At 38.6% G+C, this 19,425-nt stretch overlaps 2 protein-coding genes across 5 annotated transcripts; both read right to left on the bottom strand.

Annotated features, from left to right (window-relative positions):
* Positions 1-3,349: 3,349 nt before the first annotated feature.
* spa17 (sperm autoantigenic protein 17) lies at positions 3,350-14,410 on the bottom strand. 4 transcript variants are annotated; one of them, XM_057351948.1, is made up of 7 exons: positions 14,350-14,410; positions 13,827-14,005; positions 13,531-13,607; positions 11,098-11,144; positions 9,184-10,681; positions 6,187-6,382; positions 3,350-4,749 (listed from the first exon to the last, which is right to left on the bottom strand). In XM_057351948.1, exons 2-7 carry the CDS (start codon positions 13,978-13,980, stop codon positions 4,700-4,702), a joined length of 2,022 nt encoding a protein of 673 aa, XP_057207931.1. In that variant the 5' UTR covers positions 13,981-14,005; positions 14,350-14,410; the 3' UTR covers positions 3,350-4,699. The 4 variants fall into 4 exon arrangements, 3 of the variants coding, with proteins under 3 accessions (XP_057207931.1, XP_057207929.1, XP_057207930.1); XM_057351946.1 differs by having other exon boundaries at positions 3,353-4,752; XM_057351947.1 differs by having other exon boundaries at positions 3,353-4,752; positions 6,187-6,379.
* A 56-nt stretch (positions 14,411-14,466) lies between these two features.
* On the bottom strand, positions 14,467-16,690 carry LOC130565083 (uncharacterized). The gene is made up of 8 exons (XM_057351634.1): positions 16,582-16,690; positions 16,124-16,444; positions 15,993-16,031; positions 15,612-15,911; positions 15,408-15,537; positions 15,284-15,327; positions 15,061-15,173; positions 14,467-14,958 (listed from the first exon to the last, which is right to left on the bottom strand). The coding sequence occupies exons 1-8, from the start codon at positions 16,619-16,621 to the stop codon at positions 14,818-14,820; spliced, it is 1,128 nt and encodes a 375-aa protein (XP_057207617.1). The 5' UTR covers positions 16,622-16,690; the 3' UTR covers positions 14,467-14,817.
* Positions 16,691-19,425: the final 2,735 nt, after the last annotated feature.

The following is a 19,425-nucleotide window of genomic DNA, read 5'->3' as shown; positions in this document are numbered from 1 at the left end:
AGGCAAAATGCTTCTTCTTAAAAGCAACTCTCTCCTCCACTTGCCCCTAAATGTTCCCTCCTACCTCTGTCCTACCAGACCCTCCCACATCAGCCCTGAGAACGTTACAGTCATTTGAAAGCCCCATATATCTTTACTCCAGCAGGCTGCTGGGGATGAAAAGAGGCCTCACATGTTGCTATGGCATCAGTCTTTGGTGAAATGGGCTTTGTACAAGTATGATGTTAATGGTTTGAGCAACTCTTTAAGAAATATTCTATCCTGGACCTGTGGATGGTGGCACCAAAAGTACTTGTTATTGCACTTAAAATATGTTAATTGTACTATTTTAACTTTATTAAGTTTAACTTATTTCAGCACAGTTCCCCAAAGATGCAGATAAATAAATAAATGAAAAAAAAAAAAAATTATGCCTGGAATTATGCCAAAGTCATCACATTTCTGTCTGGCGGCTGATGTCAGCCAAATTCAAAGAGTTCATAAATGACCACATCAGAATAAGAAATGTTTGCCAGTGATTCAAGCAAAAAGCTTTTACTGAAAACTGCAGCATTTTCCTGTACATACAGTCTTTTGTCTTGAAGAGTCTTCTGTGTTTTGACCGATCAAAGCTCTGAGACGCACAGACATACTCACACAGTGCTTGCCATTTGCTCTTGTCCTCTGGAGGATAAAAGTCCTCATGATCTCTCTCATCTTCTGAAGATCTCTGTCAAGTAGAGTCAGTGTGAACATCTAAGGTCAACAGTGCATTGAAAGCATGAAAGGGCCTAGCTGGAAAATATCCTCTTGAAACTGACTGTGGTGCACAGACACTGGCCTTGAGGTCCTGTGAAATATGAGAAAATGATTCTATCATAAAATGGTCCTTAACGATACTGGTCGAGAGCTGTTTTATTCACAATAATTTCACAGCTAGATCTCTTCGCAGTATTAGTAGTGTGGCACAGCACACATTTCGTTATTTTTTTACGTCATTTTTCAACGTTCTGTTAACATTTTTATATTTTCAAGCTTAAATGGTTCTTTACACTAAGGACAATAGCTCTAACTATATTCAGATGTATTATTTTTGTTTACATTTTAGAAAATATCAATAAAACGTAAGCAAGCCAATTCCATTTTTAAAGGGTCCACACATTAAATATGTGAAACTGCTGTGTACAAGCTTGTTGCGCATTGCTGTGGACGCAATAGTTATCGGAAAAGTTATTTTAATAGTTATTATAAAAATTCTTGATGGGAATTCATGGGAAAACATCTTGGTCTGTTGTGCATACAAAATAATGGGTCTCATTCTCTAAGTATGCATACGCACAAATTTGTGCGCAATACCTGCGTACGAATGTTTTCATGATCAAATACTGTATATATTAATAAATATATATTCTAAATATAAGAAAAAATATAGGAACAGCTGAATGCACACATACAAAAATCACCAGTCTCTTTTTCTCTCTCTCCCTCTAAGACAAAATGACTAAATGTATACTGTATGTTTTATCTAATACCCTAGTTATATACTTTAAATATATATTTATATTTATAATTACGCTTAGTTGTATGTTTAATTTTTAAATTATTTCATCATATACAATGAAAGAGAAAGAAAAGCTGGGTTAGACTATAGCTCGAGCTGCAAGGTTTCTCTAAATAACAGCGCTTTTACAGCCGGCTAACCAGGACTCTGTAAACTGCATGTCTGTATAGAAGGTGTTTGATTGTGTATGAACTGATTTTGCGGACTGCACACTTGGAGTTACTTGCGTAGACAGCGTCACATGGGGTTGTCTGGAGTATCTTTGACTTAAGTGACAACAGTGGTAAAGGAAAGGTTAGCCGGAAATCCCTAATAAGAAGACGGACTGGGTGTGTTTTATGCAAATAACTAAACTCGTGCACGCGACCACTCATTTAGAATACTCCAAATTCACTAACATTAGGACGAGGTTAAGAACAAATTCATGTGCGTAGGCACGTGTTGTGAATTAGGCGGAACGTTTCCGTGAGAAGTTCAAATGTGCGTATAAATACGAAAAATCTAAGCAATTATTAGTGAATGAGACCCAATGGTTTTAGAAGAGTTGCATATGTTTCCTTAAAGGTCCAGTGTATGAAATTTAGCGGCATCTAGCGGTGAGTTGCAAACGTTTCCTTAAAGGTCCAGTGTATGTAATTTAGCGGCATCTGGCGGCTCACTCCACCCCTCCCTTTTGAAGCACAAAGATGTCGTCACGTTTTTGCTACTTTGCCAAAGGAGATAACATATTTACAAAACGTGCTCTGTAGAGCAGTTTGTCCGTTTAGGGCTAGTGTAGAAACAACATGGCAAATTCCGTGTAAGGGGATCTGTGGTATGTAGATAGAAATAGCTCATTCTAAGGTAATAAAAACATGTTTCATTATGTAAGGTCTTCATACACCTCTGAAGACATGTATATTATATTGCATCTCTGTCAATAGATCCTAGAAAAAAATTACACATTGGACCTTTAACTATCAAGACACTCACACATCTTGTGCTAGTTGCTTAAAGCGCCCCCTAGTGGACATTTTACAATAATGCCATAATAGCCTAAGAACAATCTGTATAAGTGATGGCATAAACTAAGCAAGTAGTTAACTAAACTAAGCACATTTTTTCCAGTGTAATGCGACCTTTCACTATAAAAACAGTGTTTGTCTTTTGCTGAATGTTTATAAACATGACAGCTGTAGGGTTGTGCTGTCAGCAGCATTCTGTAGGGGGCATGTGCACAGGACACACAACAGCAGTCTGATAGAAAGCCATCTTATTGCACTTTGTTTTGCTATTGGAAACCTGTAAAAATGCTATAAGTTCTGCAGCCAGTGACAGAATTCATTCTGAGGAGGTTACACTGGAGCCTCCTAAAACCAGTCCTGTGTGTGGAGGAGGAAACGTGGGCGACTGCTGCTCCAACGCTTGGGGAGGAAGGCAAGACAAGCCACAGAATAATGACAATTGCATCAAGTCTTTGTTGCTGCTGTGTGGAGGTTGTGCTTTTTTACCCGTTGTCATTTCTTTACAAATTTAGAAATATTAAGTCAGTACGAAAATGGATCGAACAAAATAAGGCTTAAGTAAATCAACTTCATAAAGTCGCAGGCAGAAATCAAGTTTAAATGTAATTACTGAGTTTCAACTAGTCTGTTCATTTATGAACACTTCACTCCAAATTGTTTAGCCAGAGAAATGAGATAAAGGGAATTTCATAGTGTTGTGATGAATGTCCACGTTACGTCAGCAACGCAACTTAACGGAGTGCTGTATGTCTTTAAAGAGATAGTTCAACCAAAAATTCACCATTTATTCACCATCATGTCATTTAAAACCTGTATAGGACTCTGTGGAACACAAAAGAAGAGATTTTGAGAAATATCTCAGTGGTTTTGAGCTCATACAATGGAAGTCAATGGGGTCCAATGTTGTTTGATTGACATGAGGTGAAATGACATGAAATGCATAAAAATGACACAAGGGTGAATAAATGATGCAGCTTTCGTAGAATAAGTTAACTTATTGTTCTGTTATGCATGACAGGCACTATTTATATTTTTCTTTAGTTTTTCAACTTATCTCCACCACAAACACATTTATAAGAGGATGCACACACTGCAACTGAATATTCAATAATACTTAACGCTACTATGGGAATAAATGCAGGTTGTCTAGGCAATAGTGAATGTAGAGAAGGGCCATGTGGCAATGTGACCTTGATTAATGACTGGCGTGTGTTCATTAGTACAGTCTTCCAGCTGTGAGCTGCCAATGAAATGCTCCAGCAGATCTAATGACACTGATGTGTGGGTTAATATTTCAGTTTGTACTGCCACACATAGAACTGCTTATTTGCCTTGGCTTAAGAAACACAGACTCTAAGGTCTTCAAAAGACTAATATTACCTCCTCTAACAGCAGGAGCCAATTTCTATGCCATCAAAGGCATTTCTGATTTATTCACTTTTCAACAGGTACAGAGTATAATGATGCTGATGTCCATGCAATGTGTTCTTTTCTATCACTCATTTTGCAGCCTCAATTACAACTCAAATCATTGTACTCTACGTCTAATGATATGCATTACCTTAAAGGACTTAATAATAAATTATAATTAGAATAATTTAATGAAAGGCAAAATAAGGGAAATAAAAGTAAATAGATTCAATCTCGCTATGCCATATACAGTACTGCTCTGGAAGCTCAGATTTTTTTCATCTCTAAAACAGACTGATAACAATCCACAAACATGTTACAAAGAGCAAACCAAACAAATCGCCCTAAACAATTATAAAGGTTTATAAACAACCGATAACTGATAAAGTGATTGTGGCTACATTTCTTAATCAATGTAATAAAAACAAACCACCACAGCAAAGAAACAAGCATTATCAAAAACAAAAGTCAACCATGATGCACGTAGTCGACTAAAGAAAGCTTTGTTGAATTTTATGACGTTCATTCTCTGATTCAAACAATAAAACATTACCAGTAAGTATATAGTATACAAATGCCTGTCTGTGGGATGCAAAAGCATGCTGGAGCAGATATTCACCTGGGCTGGATAATAAGCAGAACAGAGAGAAAGAGTTCACAAATCAGATGAGATACCCAGCCTAATTTTACTACTATTTTCGACACAAAAAGTCTTTCTGAAGAAATCGTCCCACTGAGAAGGTCTTTACTGCTCTGGTCCGGATGTGGTGTCTGTCTCTACTCCATCTGTTCCCCCTGCTTTCAAAATGAACAAGATTGTCAGGTTCAGTGTATCTGACATCTTAAGTGAATCAACAGTTTTAAATACACAACGGGAGGTGTGATGATGCATCAAAAAGTTGGTCCGGCATGTTCTTCATAAACATATGCATTAAAAGCATTCCTTATTGATTTACTGTATATGGCCCGAATATGGGTTGGTCCTAGTTGTTTTACGTATTTATTTTGGTCCAAGTAAACCAGAGCACATTATTCTGGTTTTGTTTCAGTGATGCAGATGCACCTGGAGATAAAAATAGCACTTACATACATAAAATGCTTAGCAACTGAGAACTGGGTTGATGTTGCTCCAGAAAGGCCTAAATTCAGCACAGAGGTGGGGTAACAGCTGAAGGAGAAATATTTGGGCCTGGCTAGAGGTTGGAAGGACACCTTGGTTTTTATTGCCTGCCCCACTTTCACATTTTAACTGACTCAATCTGCTTGAGCATGTTTTGCTCGTGTTGCTTCAAAGAGAGAGTAGCACACTTTTTGAAGCATTTGCAGATACTGTGGGGGGATTGTTTATCAAACATGTCTAGAAAATCATTCAATTTTGAGCAGTTTACTGCAGAATAGAAAATTGAAAAAGAGATGAATCTGTGAGAGGCTTCAAAATTGAGTCTTAATCTTACAGAAATTAGATTTGAAAGATTTATATGTCAACAACTGTGAGATGAGCTCAATATGAATTTGACAGGAATATAGAGTGACTCTGTGGACAAACTGCTTCACACCCCCTCTATCAATCCATGAATAACTTTTTAACTCTTGCAAGTGCCATCTGTAAATGATCAGGGAAAATGAGAGACGTGTTCATTAATAATGTATTAATTAAGAGAGCAATTATGCCAAAGCACTAGAACAATTAAAAAGCTCCCCTGACGAAGTCTTAACTTTAAAGATACGATTCATAAAACTTCATTAATGGATCATTTTAATTTCGTTTCAAAACCTGTCAGATCCGTAATGAAGCACTAATGAAACCGAAATATATGGTACCACTGTATCAATTCTGTGTATATTGTACCCCTGTCTATATTGTATTATGTGTTTAGTGTGATGTATTGTTGTACTCCGTAAACTGCAGGGCTGCACACAAGATTTTCACTCATTGTACACGTGCATCAAAAAAGTGAACTGAATTGGTTTGAAAGATAAAATGCCTCCCACAATACTAAGTTTGTATTTGTTTTTTTTACAATCTAGATACTTGGAACACAGCAGAGAAATAAAACACATGTTTGCACTCTGAAAGTTTTAAAGTTCAGTTCAAGCTTGTTTACAAATGTTGGAGCCAAGTTTGTTGGTATTTTTAATGTGTTGCCAGACTTAGTTGGATCTAAATAGTTGGCAACGATGCATTGGTGTGGGAAAACAATCCAGTTCTTGTATGATTGAAGTGACACTAACCTGTGTCCCCTTCGCTGCCATTGAGGGCCTCACCACTGCTCACCTCCTCACCAGTCTTTTCATCAGGTTTCATCTTCTTCCGGGTCATATGACCACGGAAGCCAGCCTGGATTTTGGCGGCTGCCTTATTGGCTTCTGGGTCATCCAAGGGGATGTCCATGATGTCCTCTTCCTCCTGTGGCTGGCTGCATTCCTGCTGTCAGGTGGAAAGAACAATAAATTCACGTTTTTAGTATAACAAACACTGGGCATACTGTGTATTGATTTTGTTCTTTTGTAAAACAATTATTCTGACTATCCTCTGAGATCCTATATACAGCATGATGCATCTCCTGCCCACTTAAATCCCCTTGCAATAAATCACTATCCATCAGAGACAGAACACTTATAAGATCGGTTTTGTATGAAACAAGCCTATGCATTAAGTCTACAATCGCTTTAGGGATTCAGCCTCCCTTCTTTATTAAGAAACCTATTACATTCCTCAATTGGTAGAGCATTGTGTTAGCAATGGTCATTGGTTTGATCCCCATACTGATAAAAAATGTAAAGGTTGAATGTACTGCAAAATGCTTGAAATAAAAGTGTTCTCCGAATGCACAGAAGTAAATGTAAACCTAATGAAATCGAAATGGCATAAAAATGGCAATAACATTTTAATGTGCGCAGCCACCCAAATAAAACAAAGACTCCAACATTTTTTGTGAAGCACACGTTTGTTTTCTTTAGAAAAAACAACATCTATTTCCTGCCTTTTAGTATCTACAGTCTTTCTTGTTGTTAACACTGTAAAACCACCAGAACCAACTCAGCAATGTAAATGGCCCAGCAGAGGCTGGCTGGCAGTCTGTGTGAGGGTGATGAGCACAAGTCTATTGTAAAATACTGGTAGATGCGTATCCACCCACTTTTGGACTGAGAATTAGCCTCTTTTAAATGAACCAAGCATTGCCAACATGCATTGCCAACATGCTCAGATTTTGTGGTCACAAGCAGAGGCGTTAAACAATTCCCTTATAAATGCTGCTTGCGCATCACCTCTGATAAAAAAGCATGAAGGATATACAAACTGTTTAGGCTATAAAATACATAACATACGCTATAGTATCACGGTCAGCCACATAAAGCGTTAAGTACGAAATTTGTATACAACTGCAAAACCGTTCTCAAGTATACTGCTTCCTCAAGTTACCGTCGACATTTCACTTAATACATTTTCAAAAAACAATGATGAAGTACTGTAGGCTATGTCCCGTTCCAAAATTTATTGCGATTTATTATACGTATATGACTATAAATGAATAAAAATGATAAATACTTACGATATGGCAATCCATGACGCGCAGTTAAAGACGCTTATAAACGTGATCTCGTTTCTTAAAATTGCAAAAGTGCGTAAAGCTTCTAACAGGGCAAAGCGCCTTGGCTGAATACGCCTCTCTTCCAACTATCCTTCTGATGCTGAGTCTCAGGGTGGGAGGAGAGAGAGAGAGCGCACGCATCATCCCTCTCACACTCATGAGTCCGTGCTACTTGCAAATATTTTGCTCAGTGCTGACGTTTATAGCGCCATTCTTCTCACTTTCCTGTCACCTGTTAACAACAGGATCAGAGATACTTTATTTAGACTTGCATTAGCGTGAAACCAGAGAGAAGGAGGAAATCAAAAGCGCACAGGGATGTCACTTCACAAAAGTGCAAATGAAGCCACAGTCTAGGGGTCCAAACAATTACATAACCACTTTGAAAACAGCGCTAATATTTTCCCCAAAAGACTGTTATTTTGAGCTGAGAAAATAAGGGAATCCAGCATCACACATCTCAGGCAGACCCACACATTTGGTGCCTCCTCCACCCAGTGGCGATACATTGACATACAGACAGTAAATCCATTGCCCTTTATTTCTCTGAAACATCTCCTGCCTCCTACCCTACCAAGATTAAAAGGAGAAAAAATGCAACTGCGTGCTGCAATATCATGTTTTCTTGCAATCTGCTACATGTGCAAAGAACTAATGAACTGACTTTACAGAGCGCAGAAGTGTTAAAACACTCTCTAAGATGATGAGGTGACTTTACAGTCGCGCCTGAGATTGATGATAGCCATGAATATTGTTCCTCGAAATAGCAACTGCATGATTCCTTCGCTCCTCCTACAGTGAATAAAGTCATTGGACAGGAGTTGATATAGGTCAGGTTAGATGACCTACATTGGGAAAAAGATAGAGAGAAAGTGAAAGAGCATTGCTTTGGTATGTCTCTTATCAAACCCAGCAGAACTCTAAAAGCTTCAGACAGGAGATCAATCAGGCAGGTGGTGCTAACTGATATGTATCTATCCTCAAAAATATCCCATTAACGCTATATTGAACAAATCTAGATCATTGCCAGTCTGAGATGAGGGGAGATAAAACGTTGGCAAAATGTGTCCATGGAAACAACATCAAATCTTTGTTCACCAAACCCCATCTACAGAAGTTCATTCTCCTGACCTTTTGGAGAAAAATCGAAACATTTCTGATTTGTTAATATTTTGGAATGTAGTATATCATTTAGAATGAATGTATTCTTTTATGACCCTGCATGTTAGGCTTGCAGTCTTGTACTGAGAAGCTGGACTAATTCAGGTGCATCTTCAATCACTGTTCTCCAGAGACGAATGTAAAGGTGGGTACAGAGCCATGCTGTTGATAAGCCACGTCCTTGAAGAATTTATTTTTACTTGTTAACTTGGGACAAAAGAAGGAACAGTCTTAATCCAGTAAGTCTGTGTCTTCACAGTAAAATCGCCAGTGTTAAAAAAGGTCAAATGAACTCTCCCAGTGTGTATATAATCACACTTTGAGAGTGTGGATTATATATACAGCGTGAGTGTTAATTTGACCTTTTTTAACACTGGCGATTATACTGTGTTCAAAACATTCAATTTGGCTACAACAGCAAATATCATCATTTTTATACTGTTTCAAACCAAAAAAAGAGAAAATAAAATCCTACCTTTTCTTCACTGCTTTCAGGATTCTCCTGGTTCTCACTTTCTAGATTTGCTGCATGGTTCTCATCCCCTTGGTCCTCAAACTGATCCCCTTGATCTTCATCAGTCTTCAAGTGTTTGGTCGGTTCACTCAGTTCTTGTGCCTCTATATGACATTCATCAGAAATGACCTCCGCTTTTCTCGCAGTTTCACATGCCAAAACTTCCTTTAGTTCAGAATCATTGCTCCCATCATCATTTTCCCATTGCTCACGCTTGCTTGAAAGGTCATCAAATGTCATGCTTTTGGTTTGATCTTCCTCTTCATTGCCTACGTCATCCTGATCCATCTCTTCAGCATCACAGCCATCAATGTCTAAATTGCTGGCTTCATTTACGGTCTCTGTGATTGGATCTTTTTCAGAGGTGTCCATTACAACAGTATTTAATATCTCATTGCCCGGTACATCCTCTGTGTCGCTGTGTTGAGAATCTGGCTCTGGAGCATGGGTGAGACTTTCCAAAAGCTCTTCTTCCTCCAAAGCGTCCATAGTTTTAGACGTACTGTGTTCATCAGTGTTGTTCCCAGCTTCATGCTCACTACTCATAACAACTTCATCCAGCACATCTATTATCTCACTTTTACTGTCATATGTTTCATCACTGAAGCCAATGTATGTGTCTTTCATTCCTGTTGTTTCTCCAGCAGATTCATCTTCTAAGATGTCATTAGTGCTGATGTACTCCTGAGCGATTTCCTGATCTTCACTGTTCTGTGTTTCATCTTTTTCCTCTGTTCCTTGTCCTGCTGCAGTTGCGCTTGTGATACTGTTTTCAGTTATGTCAAGATCATTGGTTCTTTCTGTTGACTCCTCTAAATAAACCTTCTCAGTGGTCTCTTCATCCTCCAAAAACGTATCAGTTATCTCTGACACTTCCTGTTCTGATTTTTCTATATGACCATAAGATTCTGGTTCCTCTGTGTTTTCATCATCAGACATTTCATCCGTTTGTTTGACTATATCATAGTCAACATGTGATGGAGTTTCAATGAAAGATTCTGGAAACTGGTTAATAGGTGAATCCTGCACATCATGTGATTCTGGGTCTTCCATGTCTCTGTTGTCCTCGGTAAGTTCAGCACATACATCCACATTTGCAAGACCACCGAAGGACGTCAGAGGTGTGGGATCAAGTTCAGATCTGCAGATATCAATATCATCTGCTGTGTCGTTGTCTCTCGGTATGTCTGTATTTTCTGAAACTTCTTCCTGATCCTGAACCTCACTGGAGTCTCTGACCTCTTGTGCACATATGTCAACATTTGCTCCTCCCACATGGGAAATGTCTGCTGCAGGCCCATGTTCTGCCTCACCTGATTCCTCATCTTGCTTCTTATCTAACTCATATTTCTTCTTATCTTCAGTGTCATCTGAATTATCCGAAGAATTACAAGCATTGAGCTCTTTTGGTTCTTGAGTTCCATTGTTTCCAAATGTTTTAGTATCACCAGCTTTGTAACTGAAAATGGACATATAAGAATTTTGGTTATATGTGCCAATGATTGATTATGCAAGTAATTGAGAGCACAACAGGAGAAATAAATTACACCTAATGTAAAAACCAGACGTGTATCTGTGCTCTGACACAACAATTAATCAATGTTAACTGATTCAATTCTTGTCTTAGAGATAGAGAGCCCACGTTGTTTTATCTTGTAATGTCCTAAAACTATTGAACGACTGGAATCTATCAGAATGAAGAAAACCGCACCAAAAGAAGAGTGACAATTCACCACTAGTCATTGCTGCTTTATTTTCTGTGTTTCCTATCTCTCTCTTCTCACACTTTATTTTTGTCATGTAAAGATGCTGCAGGCTGTTCCTCTCATCTGAAAAACTGTTATAGGAAGAAATCACAATTTTCCATTCACAGACCTTGTATTTACTTTAGGTAAACCGAAGCTTCCTTGTGTTGCCGTTTCCTGTTGTGAGAAGAACAGACAAACATGCACTGCTTAGATGAACTTACTGCAATATACTGTGTAAAATGTCAAACAGGAATGTTCTTGTAGCTCAAGGGGTAGAGCATGGTTCTTGCAACACTAAGGTTGGGGACTTAAGGTCTTTGCACATACAGTCTGACATTTCCATATGCGTTTTTTTGTATTTGGCGCTGGTTTGTACGGTGTCTCTGGATTGTCGAAACGCCTCTCAAAATGCTTGCTACGGATGCGAAAAACGGAGAAAATCGAACCCAGTCCAAATCTTTTCATGACGGACGAAAATATCGGAGGCGGTGTGTAAATGTGATTGTGAACGTGAGGTCGTATTTATTTTTTTAACGTGCGGAAATTTCAGACTCAATGTGCAATGGCTTTTAGCCCCAGGAAATAAGGCCCTGTCCACACAAACACAGGTATTTTCAAAACCGCAGTTTTTTTTCTATGCGGTTTGGCCGTTCGTCCACACGCAAACGCAGTACTTGGTCACTGAAACCGAACTTTTAAAAAAACTCCTGCAAAACTGGAGATTACGCGTACGATGTTGGAATGCGTGCCGCTATCTCCTTTGTTCAACGTCAGATTCCAGGCTTCTGATTGGCCTACACGGCTTTATGGTTAGGGTTATATCGATACCTGTTGGTTTGGCATGTTTTTATAGCGTGTTTTTGCATTTTCGTGTGGATGCAGGGTTTTTTTTTAAACGAGGATGGAAAACTCAGTTTATAAAAATACCTGTGTACGTGTGGACTAGGTCTAAGTCACTTGGGAAAAGTGTGCACCGAATACACAAATGAAACGAAACACACTAAAACAAATATTTATGTGGTCAGCGATTTTGTCTTATTTGGATTCAGTTACCTTAAAGAGGAGGTCGGATACAATTGGTGATAAAGATTCAGCTAGACACATTCTAAAAGATATCTATCATCAATGACTTTAAAGGTGCCAAAGAATTCATTGATACAATATGTTAAACTGTTATTTTATATCTACATAGAAGGTATGTGGCTTTATTAAGTGCAAAAATGATCCAGAAACAGTTTTACATGTCCATTTACAACCCTGGAATTTGTCCCTAGATTGAAAAGGTCTGTAATACCAAATACCTTATTTGGAAGTGTCATGAATATTAATGTTGAGCTCTGCTCTGATTGGCTGTTTCGCTGCGCGGCTCATGCCACTAGCTCACACAGCAAAAAGATCGCTACTGTCAGACGTGAAATGGAAGAAGCGGATAAAATCACTGCTTACTGCTTGCGGCAGGGGTTCTAATGGTAATATAGGAATTGCCCCCTTCTTAAATCAGTATCAAAAGCTGAGCGAAGCCTGCTTGATGTGGTCCCAGGTTCTAAAACTGCCCTTTTCACTTTCGTCACGTGACTCTCGCTGCTCTGTGCTTCAAATTGCATTGTAAACAAATATAAACCAGGCTAAAGGGGCATATAAACTCGCACGATACAGATCAGACGCGTCTGACTTTATAGCTGTGCAGCTCGCGCTGTTTAAAGAAGACGCCCAGCTTGCGCATCCCTCCTGACTTTAGAACTGTATAAAGAAGACGCGTGTCTGCGCAGCTCGCGTTGTATAAAGAAGACGCGCACGAGTTTATAACTGAGGAGCTTGCACTGTGCTTGCACTGTACAGATGACACACGCCTGACTTGATAACTGCCCAGCTCGCGCTGTATAAATAAGACGTGTCTCTGCGCAGCTCGCACCTAGACGCGCCTCCCTTCATAACGTCGCGGCTTGTTTAAAGAAGACAACGATGTCATCGTCCATTGCGAGGTTTCACTGTAGAGAGTAGACATCGCACAACCCTATTCAAATTACCTGCAGAACTTAAACTAAGAAAACTAAATACAGTTTTCCATTCTATGGCACCTTTAACATCTGCTGTGAAATCTGTTCTGTGTACTGATATAGCATGTGTGTGTTCACATACCTCTAAAAACACTTCTATGTCCTTTGAAGTCCTGCTCGCAAATGTCTCCTGGTCCACCTGTTTGTTTTATTATTTGTGCTTTGAACTAATGAGGTGAAATTGATAGCATTGTTACTGTTTATTGCTAAGAGCTAAAGCTCAAGTTATGGTAAGGCGGGACATTCTCGACAGAAGCTCTAAGTGCTTGACCAATCACAACAGATGGTGAAGCGGAAACTCGCATATAGGGTAAGGGACGCTTTAAGCGGGTGACCAATCACAATAGACTGGGTCAGCTTGACCAATTAGAGCGTTTTCGTGAGAAAAGAGACAGCGATAAAGAATAAAATTCAAATCTGTTAAAAATATTGTTTTCCCCAAAAAACTAAGAGTGAACACCTGTTATAGCACACCACAAAACACAATAAAGACCTAAAAATACCTGGACTTTAAATGTATTATTATTGTAGAACCTGTCTTCTAACCTCGCACCCCACTCTGCTGGATCAAGGCCGCTTTCTGAAGCAAAAGACATTGAAATTCATTATTTGCAAATAGTGCACAATGCCAATGTTAAGCATCATTAAGCAGAATAAACAACACCAGACCTTTCCCATGGGATAATTATCTGCTTTAGGCAAAGGCTAAATGTTACTAAATGTGCAAGTAATGACTATATGACTCATTATACTGCATGCCATTAACAAATGTTAAAAGCCTGGAGAAAAAGAAAATCACCCTCTCTGGCTTTAAGAAGCTCTGAAAAGTAACGTGCAGCAAAGGCGGGGATGTCTTCAGGCTGGTCTCTCAACACCTCTTTGGCAAGACCCTCCAATAAATTCCCAAACCCTCTGGGAATCCGCAGGTTTGTGTTGGAGAAAGGAACAGACATCTTATACAGCGCCTCAGATCTTAAACTTAAGGAATGAGACACGTTCATTAAAAAGTCATGTAATTAACTGGTCATGCAAGATAATGTACATTGTACAAAATAACGACTCGGAGTAATTAAAAACTTATTTTCTTGATAATTGCAAAGAAAAGAAACCTATTAGGATTTATGTCTGCATGGTAATTAGCCTCACCACTTGGCATTGCAAACTGTATGTTGGGCTAAAGTCAAAGTACAAATCGAAAGTGAATTGGCGTTTATAAAATCTGTATTTTTCAAAATTAGCGCATGAATACATATTTTCGCGCTCAATTCCACAATATATTATTCTAATAATTTCGTCAGGTAAAGTGGCATGACGTTTCTTACCGTTAAAACTTGAAGACAAATGTTGTACAGCGTTGCTACGCAACCAAAACATGATTCCAGCTACGGAGACCGACGAGGGTCATAAAACGTTTCCGATATTTTATTAGCATCTTATAAACAGCTTTTCATCGTTATCAGTAAAATATAAACAAATATTTACAAATGTATGCACGCAGTTTATACATTTTTAATGAAAACAATAAAAATAAAACTAAGGTAAAAGTTTAATGTCATGCAGGGGTCCATGCAACTGACAAGCACATTTACATTACATATGTATTAAGAAGACACATTTATCCAAAGTGATTACTAGGCATAGGTTGTTTTAGATAAGAACTAAATGTTAAAATAATTATTCAAGACACACACTCGTTTACACATGTACACAACGTTTTAATTAAAGATGACAGAATTTCAGGATCTTGCCAACACTTTATTTTCTAAAAGTCACATGGTTATTTGAAGTAACTAACTGAGAGCCTCGCAGGAGTAGGTAATTACAGCATATTCTGACGTTGTGCTTAATTTCCTGGTGACCTCTCTAGAGTGGATGTGCAGTCTGTCAGATGAAGCGTAAGGTAGACCTGCTCTGGCCTCGTCTTTCCATTTCTGCTCAGATTCAAAGACATTCACACTGTCACATATCTCCATTCCCTTAAAATTGAACAATAAACCTGCAAAGATTTAATACATTTATTTATATTTTCTTACAGGTCTTTGGAGTTTTGAAGAATGGTCATTGGTGTCGGACAGATCAGGATGGCTGGATCCTCTCACAGAGATCACAATGTCAGCATAAGGTACTTCATGATCACTCTGTGTGTCTGGGGTAAATTGAAAAATATGAAATTATTTGTACCTGTTATTGAATAATAGATCACAAAGTAGGTGTCCATAATTTTTGGCATGTTTCATAAAATATAATAATAAACACCTTGAGTGACTGGCCTCATAACAACAGCGTTTCTGGATGTAGCCCTATAGGAGACCAGAGATGATTAATTAATGATATTTTTTCTGTGCTGTGTTGCTTTGGAATTATTCAAGTTGTGCATTACCTGTCATGGGTTAAGCTTGTGTCCACTGGCTTACACCCTCTTCTGTAGCACAGATATATCAGATGGGCCATCAGAACAAACATTGCAGACACCGCAAAAGCAGCAAAGACCTTGGCCCAGGTGAATCTATCTGTATACCAACACCACTTGATGGACTGTTTTGTATGTATATGAAAGTGAGTGATATATTTAAAAATTGCTCACCAGATTCGATGACCTCTATTTCCACAGTTATAGGCTTGCCAGTGCAAGTCCCTTTTGTCTGGCACCTGTAACGTCCACCATCCTCCGCTTTGATTTGACTCCACTGGACCACAGTGTCATTTTTGGACAAAGGGATTGAACTGTTTCCCTTGACCCACTGTCCTTCACAGTGTTTGTTGTCAGGGGCAACACAAAGAAGTCTAAGTGAGGTTCCAGCCATCACTTCTATGGTGGATAATGAGGTTAACACCTCGTCCGACTCCATGTGACCTCTGTACATCTTCACTCTCAGAGATGGACCTAGTAAATTGACAAAAACGTCAATTTGTACAGCAGTTACATGCTTATCAAATAACATTTGATCCAAATTATCAAACTCACCATGTTCTTTAAGAGGAGTTACTGGTTTATGGGATTCATCTGTTGAACGCACAATTAAATCACAATGATATAAAGTCTGTTATTAAAGTAATTTGTCATCATCACAGTAAATGACAGCACATAACTCTTACCTGGAACATTCAATGTTACCAGAAGCTCTGTTTTACGAGGAAGGCCTGGCCGATCGCTCTCTTCAGACACACAGGAATAGTTATAACGGGTTTGCTGCAACATTAGATGAGGTGTGTACAAACTTGCAATGCACATCTCTCCTGATTTGGAATATTCAGGTCTCCATTCACACTTGTTACATGCAGGTGTATCTTCCCATTTCCAGTGACCACGAGTGAAGCCACTGGAACAATTGTAAGTGCACTTTAAAGTAAGCGGCTCTTCAAGTTTTGCATTTTTAATCTCACGCTGGGTCCCGGTGCTCAGACTTGTTACAGCGGCTGCGAAAAGCCATAAACAGAAATATATTTATATGTATTTCACTCAATTACATTCAAGTATTTCTTGATATGAATCATTAATGAAAAAGTTATCATTCGATATACATATACATTACATTTGAATCAAATGACATTACCTTGGTGTCCTAATTTTAAAAGAAGCATCACAAGAATCATGACGATGTTTTTGTGTTCATTCAGGAGATTTGTCGTATAGGTGTGTATATGAAGGATAAATGAGCTTGGCATGGGTGAAAAACAAAGGGTAACCCCTCCCTATGAGGTGGGGCCTCATTTAGCACCTGCCTGCGGAAATGTGGTTAACTATTGGCACATTATTATACAGTACATGGCAAAATGACATTGTGTCTCTTTCTGTTCTTGATATGGATGGCATATTGATTTTTAGCTGATGAAAAAATATGTGCATTATACAGTATATTTTTGTATAATGAAGGTTTTGTGTGAATTCTGACAATTAAAGATATAATATAATATAAGTTACTTTTTAAATGAATCAAATGGTAACATGTTACAGTGGTAATATTCAAGTTTCGTCTAATTTACATTTTCCACAGATCCAAACAATTTAACTTCTGGTTGCATCAGTGATTTTTCACAGTCATTATTGTATTGATAACATCCATGTCGATGAATCACAGTGTCTCTCTCAACAGTTTGATTAATTCAGAAGCTGATTTTTTGCAGCAGTAAACTAGATCACATTCACACTTTGCAGTGGAAACTTGGGCTTGGTGCAGAATGCACAGCTGCAGATGCTACACTTAAACGTAAAGGAACAGGAAACATCCTGCCTTCACATTACCATACAAACCACAGCCACTCTACTAAAATCTATTTAAACATGTTCCTGTGGGGTTGGTATATTTTTTATGTAAAATATTTTTTTGTTAGACTTTTTGTCTTCTATCAAAATTGTCACCCTGTAACAGGTGGGTGAACCTCTGGGTGCGTCTTTGAAAGAAATGTACAGTATTTCACCCAAAAAAGCACATTATTGAATAAACGCTATAATCTAAAATAATAATTTAAATTTTGGAATGGAATTCAACACATTCTTGAGGGGTTGTTGAGAGCCTCACAGACATTACAGACACTCATGATTTTTTTGTCAGTGTGAACTGGAATGTAAATGCATGTAGAGATAAAACATTTATGCACCCAACATTAAGATATCTGAAAGCAAACAAGATCCTGTACAGTCCATGTTTTAAAAAACAGACTGATACTCTAGACAGTGAAGTTCACAGTTCTACCCAGTAAGTGTATCCATGGCTGATGAGGGAATTGAGTTACATGGTTTGAATTTCACTTTCAATTATTGAGGTGTTCCATTCTTTGATAGACTTAAAGGGGCTATAGAGCGACCGAGGACAGAAGTCCGCAGAGATGAAACAGGGAGCTTGAACGTTACTCAACATGGGCCGATATTTCATTGCATTTTTATTTTTTGAAACATTTAGTAAGTTAATACAAATTCGGAATGTCTTTGTATCAGGTAAGCAATGACAGCATGAAATTTGGCATTCGTGACACATGCTATCTACAATAATTAAAATGGGTTTATTGAGTAAGTAATTTGTACATGATGTGATATTGCAGGTTCAGATATAAAACCTGATATTTCAGAGTATTTGATTCACTGTAATCAGACGCAAATATCATGCTCAGAGGGAACCTACTTTTCATCAGGCATCTGCATTGAATGTCCCGCCGGGCAATTGTGAGTGTTCTTCTGTTCTAGTAAAAATCTTTGAATAATTATGTTTAACCCTAAAAAAAATATATTTATTTTGTTATATGTTGTTTGTGGCTTTTCAGCTGTCCCGGCAATGTTTCTGCACCCAGACAATGTCCCAATGGCATGTTTAACCCTTATACCGGAAAAAGTAGCATTCAAGATTGCCAGGTGTCCTACTGTATATATGGTATACATATTCGACTTAATGAATATGTATGATTTTTGTTATGTCAACATAACTATTTATCACAGCCATTGCCATAGACTAAGATTTCAAGAATTGAAGTGTTTGTATCTTTTAAAGCCCTGTGCCCCAGGTTCGGTTAGCACAGACGACCGAGTGGGTTGCAAGCTTTGTCCTGCTGGTTTCTCCTATGACAGTGCATCAGGCAACCTTACAGCATGTCACTCAGGACAGTATTCTCCAGAAGGACTGATCCGGTGCCTGCCCTGCCCCTTTGGTTTTGTTTGCATTGATGGCTTTCAAATGAAGGTGCACAAATTGATTTGTCTGTTTGTGTTGCACAAGAATGTCTTTCAGAGTGTCTTGTTGTGTATGTGTCACTATAAAAAAAAGTAATTTTAAAGAATTTTACTGTTATTTTTTTTTACAGATTTTTCACGTATTTTTTAAATATAATCAAAAATTCAAATCAGAAAAAAGACTGCAAATTTACAGGAAAAACATGTAATTTTACGAGGAAAAACGTCCCGGTTACGTATGTAACCTCCGTTGTGTAAAGACGTTGTGTCAAACCGACAGATGGGGTTTGACTTGAGAACCTATCATCTTCTGACTAACTTTGAAAAGGCTAAAGAAATTGGTGAATGAAATTTGCATGCCCTGACTCCGCCCCAGATATCCGGGTATAAAAGGAAACGGCGTGCTGCATTCATTCACCTTTTGTGCTGAGGAGCCTGAGAGCATCTCTTGACTGCTGCAGCGGGCGGCAAGCATTGTGGCATGAAGGACACAACGTCTGGTTCCCTCCATCAGGGAACGGAGGTTACATACGTAACCGGGACGTTCCCTTTCTGTCGGTCTCTCGACGTAGTGTCGAACCGACAGATGGGGTTCCTATTGAAAACGCCACGGCGCTGTGCCGCGTCACAATCTCTAGCGAAGCGGTGCTGAATGGCCTGGGCGTGTCAGACGTGAGCGCGAAATTGTAACCATCCAGTGGAGAGGTAGGGGGTCCAAGAGCTTTGGAAAGGTGGG

This window comes from Triplophysa rosa, linkage group LG14, assembly GCF_024868665.1.
Source record: "Triplophysa rosa linkage group LG14, Trosa_1v2, whole genome shotgun sequence".
Taxonomy (NCBI): domain Eukaryota; kingdom Metazoa; phylum Chordata; class Actinopteri; order Cypriniformes; family Nemacheilidae; genus Triplophysa; species Triplophysa rosa.
The sequence above is the reverse complement of the archived record's forward strand: the minus strand, read 5'-3'. Positions and strand labels throughout refer to the sequence as shown.